This window comes from Oratosquilla oratoria, chromosome 24, assembly GCF_046742065.1.
Source record: "Oratosquilla oratoria isolate Oo_2021 chromosome 24, ASM4674206v1, whole genome shotgun sequence".
NCBI classification, from domain to species: Eukaryota; Metazoa; Arthropoda; class Malacostraca; order Stomatopoda; family Squillidae; genus Oratosquilla; species Oratosquilla oratoria.
The window spans coordinates 57,836,665-57,848,723 of record NC_134800.1 but is presented as its reverse complement, the minus strand read 5'-3'; the positions used below and the strand labels follow the sequence as shown (position 1 = coordinate 57,848,723).

The window sequence follows — 12,059 nt, the reverse complement described above, 5'->3', positions numbered from 1 at the left end:
TCTTGAAAAAATCCTAACCTGAACATAACCTAACTTAACCATTAGAAAGAACATTAAAAAATAAATGGACACAAGAAGTTTCAGCAAGATATAGTATCATTAATTAAAGTTTTGGAGGGTGGGTATCGCCGGTTTTGAGGAAGTATGTATGAGAAAAAAAAATTGACGCAGCCCGAAGGGATTTCTCCCCGTCTTCTCCTTTTCTGCATGGGGGGACGGAAAGGGGGGTCGCCGAATTTATGAAGCGGCCTTGCTGTGGATGTGCTGTGTCTTGCGACACTGCTTCTGACCCAGGGCAGTGGACAAGGTGCAGGGATGACCCATCATCCAGGAAGTGCCAAGATAAGAGGGAGGGAGGAGGATGGAGGGGAGTGGAATATATAAAGTAGGAAATGGAATGGGTGGAAGTGTTTTCTATGCCTTTTTCTTTTTGGCTACCCCCCATGTAGGGGGAAAAAGCCTGTGGTATATGTATGTATGTATTTATTATTTTTTACTTTTATTTTTTAAATTCTATAAAAAGAACGCATTATAAAACTTGGGCTTCACCTAACCGCGACTCTTTCATTTCCAGGTTACAGACGGTCATAGCTGAGAACGCCTCACCAGCAGGAGAGTGGCGGGCTTCCAAAGCCCACCTCGCAAGTCCGCCCCCAGCCACCCAGCCAGCCACCCACTCGCCCAACCCGCCAAGCTGCGACCTTCACCCGCACAACGTTGATCCCCACCCACCCTCCCTCCCTATCCTCCTACCTTCCCTTCCCTGACCCACTCCCTTGCCTGTGCGGGTACTCGCGTCATCACCTGCTACTTTGGGACGCCTTGGGACATAAGTGGTGACTCGTAGTACCCACGGCTCTTGCTGGTGGAGCTGCTCGGCCCGCCATGCCTGAACGCCGTCGGCAGTTTTGCCGCGGCTCTCACTCCAAAATCCCTTGTGTCGTTTACTCGTAGTCTTGCCCTCCAGTCTCCCTCCCGCTCCCCCCCCACCCCCCTTCGTGGGCTCGTCGTGCTTGGAACAGCTTGCAAAGGCGCAGCAGCCAGCCATCCAACGACCTAGGGGTGACACTGCTGTTGTACTCCCGGTGGGCGCCGTGAGCTTAGGACCTCACGATGCGGGTGTCAAGCAGACGGCGGGCGTGTTGGGGCCGCGTGGTGGGCGTCGCGCTCCTGACGCTGCTGGTGCTGAGCGGCGCGCAGGCCAAGAAACTAGTTCGGGATGACGCCGAGGTGGACCAGGACATCGAGGAGGATGACCTAGACGTCGTGCTGGGTGTGGAGGAAGACGAGAGGCCCACCGAGGCGGCGGCGGCGGCGGGGGCGGGGACCCCGACCAACGCCCCGTTGTCGACGGACAAGCCCAGACCCACCAAAGAGAAGGTGGAGGTGCTCGACAACGCCATCGCCCCCGCCCTGAGCACCGCTGCCGAACCGCTCGTCGAGGGCACGGATGAGGAGGTGGTCGAGCAGACGACGATAGCGCAGGAGGAGGAGGTCCTTGAGGAAGTGGTTGTCGAGGAGGAGAAGCCGAGTGTGGTCTTCAGCGAGGCTTGGGTCAACACCTCCTACTCGGCCAAGGACGACTTCAACCCGAGAGGAATGGAACACCTCTATTTCATCACAAACATGTTCCTCGACCTTATCTATAGGCACCAAGAAATGCCAGAGAGGATTAGTAAGTATGCAACATTTTTTCAGGGAGTTGTTTGTAGTAGTACTCTCTCTCTCTCTCTCTCTCTCTCTCTCTCTCTCTCTCTCTCTCTCTCTCTCTCTCTCTCTCTCTCTCTCTCTCTCTCTCTCTCTCTCTCTCTCTCTCTCTCTCTCTCCCCAGATTTGTGTGTTTGCATGTGTTCATCAACTCAGTGTTGTACGGGTTTAAAGCACTTGATAATTCTATTTTTTTTCGGTTCAAAACAAATTTATTTCACTTCAAAACAAACTTGAAAACCGTATATACATAAGTCGCCCTCTAAGTGGCTGCATGTCAGTCAGCTACACCAGAAACCGAATGTACATGATACAACTTTGTTTCTTGTCTTTGGGTGATTGTACCACAAGACCCAGAACATCTAATGTATATGTATTCCCCCGAACCAGTGTGCGTTTATATGTGCGCGCACGCCTAGAATTGGGAACTGAAGCTCCCTTCGAAAATATATACAGTAAATCCTCGTTATACGGTACACGTGTTCCTGAAAACCTTACCATAAATTGAAATTACCGTATACCGAACCCATTATAACATGTAATAATAGGATATGGCAGACGTACCTTCTCCCTGTTCTTTTCTCTTCAAAACATGAGCGGATACCGTATCTCTGAATTTTTCTTACCGTAAATAGAATCGAGGGTAGTAATTACCAAATACCGTAACAGTAAATTTACCGGATAAAGAATTAAATTACCGTATAAGGAGGACTCACTGTACCACCATTTTAGAAAGTACTGTATCAGGAATTTTCAAAATTTTTGGACTTTGATTTTGAATATCGAATGTTCCAGATTCTAATACAGATAGAGACATGTCTTCTTAGTCGTCGTGTCATTTGTGTATTTGTGCGCTCACGTTTATTTATTAATTCATTGTTTTTTTTAATTTGCATGAACACTGGAAGAACCTCAGCAACCCATCGACTTGTCTTGCAGGTGCGCTCGTTGCTCAGGAGCTCGAGGGAGGGAAGTTCGATCAACAGCGGGCCATGCGACTCGTGTCCGAGCTGGAGGCGAACTGGGACGTTCTTGTCAAGCACTACGTGGGAATGATGGCCCTTGTCGTCCTGGGGCTCCTCATGGCGGTCACTATGCCTGTGATCGGGCTCGTCGTGGCCTGCTGCAGGTGTGCAGGGCACTGTGGGGCAGATCATCTTCACTATGACAAGAAGAGGGATCCTTGCAAGAGGGTTGCTCTGGGTACACTTCTTGCTGCTTTCGTTGTCATCATTTTGTAAGTATTATATTCATTCAATTTCACTTTTTAGCTAAAGAGAGGAATAATTTTAATTGTAGGGAATGGAGAACTTTTTTTTTCCATACCATTCTCCATTGTTGTCCCGCCATCTCGAATTAGGTGTATTAGGCTCTCTTGTTATATCCTTGCCCTTCACATCTCCCATTTCCCTTCAACAGTTTACCTAGTTTCCCTTTCATCACCGTCCTACTATCCACCTCCTTCACTCTCTCTCCACCTCCCTGACTTCCTCCCCAGCTTCCTTTCTACCGACACCCACTTCCTCTACTTCCACCCACATCCTCTTCACCTGCATCCCTTCCTCTTCATCTCCGTGCCCTTTTCCCCCTCTCATCCCATCCCTTCAACCTCCCAACCCATCCAAATTCCCCCATCCCCACCACCAACCCTTCTCCTTCCATCCATTTTATTCTATTTTCTCTTGACCCTTTCCCCCCTCCAACTTCTGCCCCCCCCCTCACCTTCCATCCTGTTCTCCATCTCCTCCCATCTGTTCCCCTTTGACCTCCTGTCCCTTTTCTGTTCCATTTTCCTCTATCTCCTGCCCCTTTCATGTACATAATTTAAATGTAATAATTAAGGTGTTGAGCACAGAACTTAAACCTTACTTTTACATTTGGTAAAGGAAACTTAAGATAGTACCTTATTAGGGAGGCAGTCAGCCAAAGCATGCATCCACTCTTCATCCATTCAGCATTCATTTCTTTTTCCTTTTATGTCAGCTTCTTGTGGATGAAGGGTCATCCCTGGCCCCCTACCTGCTGTGGATGTGCTGTGTCTGGCTGCGTTGCTTCTGATATGGGCAGTTGGCAGGATACAGTGATGGGTCTTCATCCATGAAGAGCTAAGAATAGAGGGAAAGAAATAAGTGATTGGTGGGAGAAATATGGGTAGACTGCCTCACTTATATTATAAGGGAGCCCTTAGTATGTAGATAGAAATATAGATTTATATGTATTATTATTATTATGGAATTTTTTTTTCCTATGTAAGGGTGTGGATAATTCAAAGCAACACATCCACTTAGAATTTATTACATAAAAATTGTTCATGCCAAAAATTATACCAACAGGTTGGGTCTCGTATGTGCATTTGTAACAAATGCACGAGTGGAGGAAGGTGTGCAGTCCTTGCCCTCACAACTCCATACCTCCGTCCACGATACTCGTCTTTATCTCAACAACACCAACAATGTAAGTGTCAAAACTAACCCAAATTTTTCTTAGATTGTGCAGGATGTAGATTCGTAGTGATGTAATCCATTGCTGCTCACCAGAATGTAGGTTGTAGATTCGTAGTTCCACCGATGGCCACCAGAATGTAGGATGTAGATTCATAGTGATGTATCCCACTGATGCCACCAGAATGTAGAGAACACATTCTACAATTGGAAGGAAAGAATGTATATTTACCTAGTTGTATTTTACGGGACGAGAGCTATGCTCGTAGTGACCCGTTTTTGTATCTCTCCGCATCCAGTTTATTCTTAAAATCTTGTATATTTTTGGCACTCACTGTTTCTCCATTTAATTTGTTCCAGACATCAATCACTCTATGTGGGAAGCTATTCTTTTTCAAATCTCTTCTGTAACTGTCCTTCTTTAGCATCTATTCGTGTCCTCTTGTTTCTCTTCTGTCCCATTTTAATAAGTCAACTCTATCAAGAATTTCCATCCCTTTCATAATTCTGTAAATGGTCAACAAATCACCTCTTTCTCCTCTTTGTTGCAGTGTTGATAGATGTAATTTCTCCAGTCTTTGTTCGTATGTCAAAATTGATAGTGTAGGTGCCATTTTTGTCACTGCTCTTTGAAATTCTTTCTAATTTTCTTGTGTGTGTGTGTGATTTTTTGTGTGTGTGTGTGTGCGTGCGCGCTAGGTGCCCCTAGTGTTGCAGCATATTCTAGTTTAGGTCTTATTAGTGCAACCACTATTTTCTTTACCATTTCTTCATCCATGTAATTGAAGGGCACTTTCATTGATCTTAATATGTGACATTGTGTGTGTGTGCGTATTTACCTAGTTGTATTTTGCGGGAGAAGAGCTATGCTCGTGTGTGTATTTACCTAGTTGTATTATATGGGAAGGGGAGTTATGCTCGTGGTGACCCGTTTTTGTATCTCACAAGATCAAGTTTGTTCTTAAATTCTTGTATTGTGTTTGCACACACTATTTCTTCATCCAATTTGTTCCATATATCTATCACTGTTTGGGAAGCTGTTCTTTTTCAGGTCTCTTCTGTAGTTATCCTTTTTAAGTTTCATTGCATGTCCTCTTGTTTTTCCTCTGTCCCACTTTAACAAGTCCTCTCTGTCAAGGCATTCCTTTCCTTTCATAATTCTGTAGATGGTTAGTAGGTTCCCTTGTTCTCTTCTTTGTTCCAGGGTTGGCAATTCCAATTTGGCCAGTCTTTGTTCATATGTGTGTGTGTGTGCATGAATTTAACTATGTAATTGGTTGAACTAGTTTTGGAGTAGTAGGAAGTATGTGAAAGTGATGATTCTTGATCAATACTGTGTTTAATGTAATGAATAACATTTTGACCCAGTGGGTCAAAGATATGGCAAGAGTAAGAGGAGGCAACACAACTGCAAGGTTGGACTTGTTTCCTAAAACATGTTATAAATCAATTATACTCCATTAGAAAAGATGTTTTTGAGATGAAGGGTTTGAAGAATATGGTATGTGTTACAAGAGTGGATAACGTGGGAAACGTGGAGGCAGGGCAGGGTAGAGCTCTGGAGTAGAGTGTTAGTGGATAGGGTAGATAAGAAATGCTTGTGGTGGGTTGGGGATATGGAAGGAATGAAAAAGGAAGGACTAGCAAAAAAGTGTGGGAGGCAGATCTGGATTGAACATGCAAAACTGATCCTTCATTCATGAAGTGCCAAGATGTGAGGGGTGATGAATGGGAGAGGGATGAGTGTGATGGGGATGTGTGCTTTGTCTTGAACATCCCATTACAAGGGTGTATTTAGGAAGAGGTAAGGAATTTTATAGGGCTTTCAAGACCTCAGGCAGTAATATTGGGCTTGTGGAGTGTTAACAAATATAGGGAATAATGGAAGCATGTTGAAGCAATTCATAAAGATTTTAATGTGAGGGTAATGTGGGGCTGCGTCAAGGTTGTTTTGTTGTCATGATTGTTCAGTGCATGATAAGGGAGGTGAGCAAAAGAGAGCTAGTTAGAAGTTTGGAGTTGGCGAGAATGGAGGTCATGGCATTGAACCAGTTATTGTTTGTGGACGGCAGTGAAGTTCTGGATGATTTTGAAGAGGGACTTAAATCAGTCTGAAAAAACTTGTTGGGAAAAGAAAAAGAAGAAAAAATGTAGTCAGCTTGATGACTCTATAATGGGAGGTTTGACTTGATTGAAAAGAGTCATAAAAAAGAACATGCACAGTAGCCCATTTCTGTAATCCATCATAAATGGAGTGTCCAAGTATACACTCGCCTTACACACATCCCATACCTCTCCAAAACCCATTTGTTGCCCCTCCTAGCTTGGTATCTCATGGATGAAGTGTCATCTATGTCCTCCATCACACTGCTGCTCAAATCGAAGACAATGTAGCAAGACTGTTTCTACAGGAGGGCCCAACAGCCAAGCTGATTCACTTGCACTGCTTTATTTTATGGGGGGAAAACCAGCTGTAGAGGCCCTACCTTTGAAGTGCTGTCTCGCTGTATTGCCTTTGACCTAAGCAGTGTGGCAGGGAACAGATGACCTTTCATCCATGAAGTGCTCAAATGGATTTTGGATGGGTGTAAGGTGGTTGTAGGCTTTAACTTGGCCACCCCCTTTATAAAGGGGAAGAAGCCTCTGGAATGTATGTACATGCTAGTGTCTTTAACCACAGCAAACCTTTTAAGTGTAAAGGGTCATCAACCTGACCGCAATCACATGTTACTTGATTTTATTTGTGAATACTGCATGAATGCTTCATGAAATTGATCTGATACCTTTTCTTTTCCAATGTAGGAGGTGCGGAATCTCCTTGTCAAGAATTACAAGGAACTACAACGTGTCCTGTTTACAAAATTGGATAGTAAGTTATATTTTCAGTTCATCTTGTTTAGCAAAATATATGTGACATGATTAGGTTATGAGCTTACAATGTTTATGATTTTATTATTATTGTAAAAGCTATATTATACTTTCCAGTATCTGGCATATTTGGGAAATAGGTACTAGTAACCAAAGTTTCTGCATGCCAAAGTGAAACTCTTATGAAAAATAGAAAATGAAAGGAGTGAATAGTTTCAGGAATTATCCTGTGTACTCTTGTATCATTTGAAATGTGAAGGCCAAATTTTTAGGCAAAAAATTGGAGTTGACTTCTTTGTTAGTAATAGTTTCTTCAGGTGGAATAATACTTACCATCTAATACCGGTAAACACAGGAAACATTGAATGTGTACCAATCATAGAGATATATGTGTTTTATTTTATTTTTTATGTTTTATTCATTTATCCTTCTATTAATATTTTTTTCTCTTTTTATCCCTTTTCTTTTAACAAACCAGCAGCAACACACTCATCATGACTTTATATGCTGATTTTAGCACAAAAAATACTGTTCCTGAACCAGGCTCATCTATCACCTTCAACTGTGTCTCCGCCACATTTTGATATGGAGGTGGTGACATAGAAACTGCCCCACACCAATACAATACAAACAGTGGTCCAATATTTCTTTCTAGAGAGAGATCATGGAGGGTCTGAGGACTGTTCCTATCCGTTGTTGGTCTGCAGGGTTCCATCCATTGAAATTTGAGGCATTTTGGCCATAGGACAGGGATGAGCCTTCATCTGTGGAATGCTGAGATGGGAGATGCATTAAATATTTTTTATACGTATTAAGTGGGATGGATGGATGGGGTAAAAGGGGCTTTGGGAAAGAGGGGTATGTCTGTTGAGGAAGGATGGGAGAGGACAGACAACAGGTGAATGGAGAATGGTTGTATATGAATGATGCTGTGATGCATGAGGTGGGGTGGGTGGGGGAGTGTGAGTGAGAAATAATTTGATGCAGCCCGAAGGGATTTCTTCCTGTCTTCTCCTTTTCTGCATGAGGGGATGGAGGGGAGGGGCCACCAATTTAATGAAGTGGCCTTGCTGTGGATGTGCTGTCTTGCAGCATTGTTTCTGACCCAGGGCAGTGAGAAGATGCAGGGATGACCCGTCATCCAGGAGGAGCCAAGATACGAGGGAGGGAAGAGGGTAGAGGGGAGTGGATTATGCAAGGGATGGAATGGGTGGGAGTGGTTTCTATGCCTTTGTCCTTTGGCTACCTCCCATGTAAGAGAGAAAAAGCCTTTGGTATATGTATTTACCTAGTTGTATTTTGCGGGAGAAGAGCTATGCTCATAGAGACCCACAGTTGCATCTCTCCGCATCCAATTCTTTCTTAGTCATGTATAGTTTTAGCACTCACTGTTTTCTCTTTCAATTTATTCCATGTATCACTCTGTGTGGAAAGCTGTTCATTTTCAGATCTCCTCTGTAACTGTCCTTAAGTTTCTTCTTGTGTCCTATCAAGGATTTCCATCCCTTTCATAATTCTATAGATGGTTATCAAATTGCCTCTTTCTCTTCTTTGCTCCAGAGGAAACAAGTTTAGTTTGTCCAATTTTTGTTCATATGTCAACTTGCTAAGTGTTGGTGTCATCTTTGTTAATGCTCTTTGAATTCTTTCTAGTTTCTTTGTTTTTCATTGTACTAGGTGACCATAGTGATGCTGCATACTCCAATTTTGGTCTTATCCATGTAACTAGTATTCTCTTTACCAATTCCTCGTCCATGTAGTCAAAGGCCACTTTCATTGATCTTATTAATTTGTAGGTTTCTCCAACTATTTTGTTTACATGTTTGTCTGGTGTTATGTCATTTGAAATAATTACTCCTAGGTCTCTTTCTGAGTTTACTTTTGTAACATCCTTTGTTCCAATTTTGTATTGACCAGATATTCTATTTTTACTTTTTCCAACTTTTACCACTCTCCATCATACTACATTTTTTCATGTTGAAATTCACTTCATTTTTTTTACACCAATTCCAGACTTTGTCCAGGTCTTCCTGGAAAGATTTGCAATCTTCTTCGTTACTCACTCTCTTCAATAGTTTCACATCATTTGCAAAGAAGTTTATATAACATTCAATTCCTTGATCCATGTTGTTTATATATAAGTGGGTGTGTGCTTCAGCTTGGCCATCCCCCTAAATAAAAGGGATAGGGCCATTGGTATAGATGGCTATGTAGAGAGAGAAAGTGAAATGAAAAGGTGAGGCAGAGAGTATGAGCTGGCAGGTAGGATAGATCAAAGACTACTGGAAAAATTTGGGCATATGGAAAGATAGAGTGAAAAAAAGACTTGCAAAATGAATGTGGACGGCAGAGGTGGATGAAGTAAACTTCAAGGGAAGATCGAGAATGAGGTTGGCAGATGGATGAAAGAAGTATTGAGTGCAATGGGAATGTCAGTAAACCAGGAAAGGGAGAAGGTAGAGACGAGTGGAGAGGGGTTGTGAAAGGGAGAGTTTGGATAACAAGTGGAGAGTGGTTGTGAGTTGATGAGAAATGGACATGGCACCCCACTTCAAGAGGAACAGATCTTTGGTAATCTAGACACAAACAAACACACAGAGACAGACAGACAGACACACAGAGGGGGCTTCTTTCCCTATGTTAGGGAGGTAACCTTTGGTACAAACTATTATTATTATTATTATTTTTTTTTTCTCTACCTACTTTTTTTCCACTCGTTTGCCAGTTTGTTTAATTTTGAACTTGATTTTTCTCACATCTTTGAATTTCTTTTTAAATATAATGCATACAATTATATCTCTTTTGCTTACATTTATAGGTAGTGGAGAACTAGTGAAGAGTGAGTTGGCACGGGTCTCCAAAGCCATCGCCATAGAAAACCTAACGGCTATAGCAACAAGTCTGACTTATATCAAGAAGGACCTGAGTATTATCCGTAACACAACGGAGAAGTTACAGAAGCAGACTTCCACTTTGCAAAGTGGTGTGTTTCTTGTATAGTCTGGAAGGGCTTTGCAGTTGGCTGTGGAGCCCTCAAATTTAGTTTCTAATATATTCCTTTACACCATTTTTATTAATTGAACTTATGGATATACATTTTACAACAAAGCATGTAATTTTTTGCTCTTATAGCTTCTTTCTGCATTAGGCTCATATAGTTCCCAGCAAATGGTTTGGGTAAACATTAGTGTTTATTTTGTTTTATTCCTCTTTTCTTTTCTTGTTTTTTTTTTAACAGGCCTGCATGAAGTTGCCATGAAGATAAGTGATTTAAGAAAAACGTGCGAGTCCCTTCCAGAGTGCCGTGACCTCATTGATCGCTATGGAGACAAGCTGGAGATCAATACTCAGTTTTATGATGTAAGAATTTCTTCATGGGAACGAAAAGTTGAAGTCTGTCTCAGCTTAAATCTATCATTCAGCTTGTCACACAGATACTAATCTTATTGTATGTCTGACATGCTATCATAAATGACAACTTTGAGGGGTATTTACAAGACTTTGTACAATGTTATCAGAATTGGTCATGTATTGGGTAAAAAAATTAGTTTGGCACAATGAAATTTTGTAATAAAATCTCATTGGATGGGTCTTGGTTTCCAATTCATGTTCTGAGATTATGAATTTAATGAGCTAGTTTTCAACAAGAATTTGGGATTTGAAATTTCTTGTGTAGGATTGAATGATCTTTGTTGATTTAACCCTTAGATGATGCAATAATATGAGCAGTGGCTAACAATAACTTGATGTTGCTGTAGCTAGAGAAAGTGCAGGTCATGAGAGTGGATAAGAATAAAAACGACATGAAAAGAGCAATGTTTAGTTGTTGATATAGGGACTTCATGAGTGTAAAAAGGATTTTATTAAAACAACAGATGAAAGATAACTGAATTTTTGTATCGAGTGGAAAACATGGGAGAGGAAAGAGAGTACTTGGTCAAAACAAGGCACAACTCGACTTAGCTGTACAATTTACCTTGATTAATTTTTTGTTTATATTTTTCTCTCGGACTTTTGATTCACATAGATCATAGAATTTGGAAGTTAAGGTGTTGCAATGTCTTTGCACTTGGTGGGTCATGTCAATGGATACATATATATTCTGTCCAATTAAAAGGGGATTAGAATTTATGAAACATTACTAAAATATGAGGAAACAAGAATATTGATTGATGGTAAGAATGTCAAAGAAGTTGTCTTTTCTACAAAGTAATAGAGGATGACATTTATGTGTTGCTTCCATCTACTTAGAAATGTGAAGAACAAACCAAATTGGGCACATAATCAGTGTTGATTGCATGGCCTACTTTACAAATCAGGAGATGAAATTAAGGGAAGGAAACGTGACAACACTAGTAAACCAAAAGACCCTTTCCCCTATAGTGTGAGGTAGCCAATTCAAATTAATCCTTGTCCTTCACCCATTCAAAACTCGTTTGTCTTTTTATCTTGGTTCCTTATGGATGAAGGGTCATCCTTGTCCCCTTACCCACTGAATGAATACAATGCAGCAAGACAGCACCTCCACAGTAGGACCAGCTGAAGCTGGTTTACATCCAGTTGTTTCATTACATGGTCACCCTCCTCCCTCATCCACCCAAGAATTTAGAATAGACAAGTAGAAACCACTTTGGACTGCATCAATTTCTCTTTTATTTACAACTGCTCTCCACACACTCCTATCTCTTGCCCTCTCCCTTCCCTGCTCACCATTCGTTGTGATCCCAGTGCCTCTTTTGCTTAGTCCACCTCATTCTCAGTCTTCCATTCACACTAGTGCCATAATTGTAAGCATGCTGGTCTTGCATTCACGTAGTTGTGGGTTTGAATCCTGCATTTCCCTCCAATTCCTAGTAGTGACTGTTACCTGCTCCAAGAAGCAAGTGCCTTGGGCAGAGGTGATGGTTTCGGTCACAACTACGCACTTCCTTGCATGGACTCCTCAACTTTACTTCATCCACCTTTGCCTCCTCCCATACCTCCTCATCTTTCTCCCCGTCCTCCCTTTTCTCCTCCTCCTCCTCCTCCTCCTCCTCCTCCTCC

At 42.0% G+C, this 12,059-nt stretch overlaps 1 protein-coding gene across 10 annotated transcripts in view; it reads left to right on the top strand.

Moving 5' to 3' along the window:
- Window positions 1–12,059, top strand: part of LOC143038666 (prominin-1-like) — a 289,849-nt gene that overhangs the window by 206,631 nt on the left and 71,159 nt on the right. For all 10 annotated transcript variants that reach the window (XM_076208179.1, XM_076208177.1, XM_076208182.1 and 7 more), the window contains 6 exons: window positions 575–1,675; window positions 2,647–2,944; window positions 4,041–4,161; window positions 6,951–7,017; window positions 9,835–9,999; window positions 10,255–10,376. In XM_076208179.1, coding sequence (XP_076064294.1) covers window positions 1,114–1,675; window positions 2,647–2,944; window positions 4,041–4,161; window positions 6,951–7,017; window positions 9,835–9,999; window positions 10,255–10,376 — 1,335 coding nt within the window. In that variant the 5' untranslated portion in view covers window positions 575–1,113. The remainder of the gene's footprint in view (window positions 1–574; window positions 1,676–2,646; window positions 2,945–4,040; window positions 4,162–6,950; window positions 7,018–9,834; window positions 10,000–10,254; window positions 10,377–12,059) is intronic.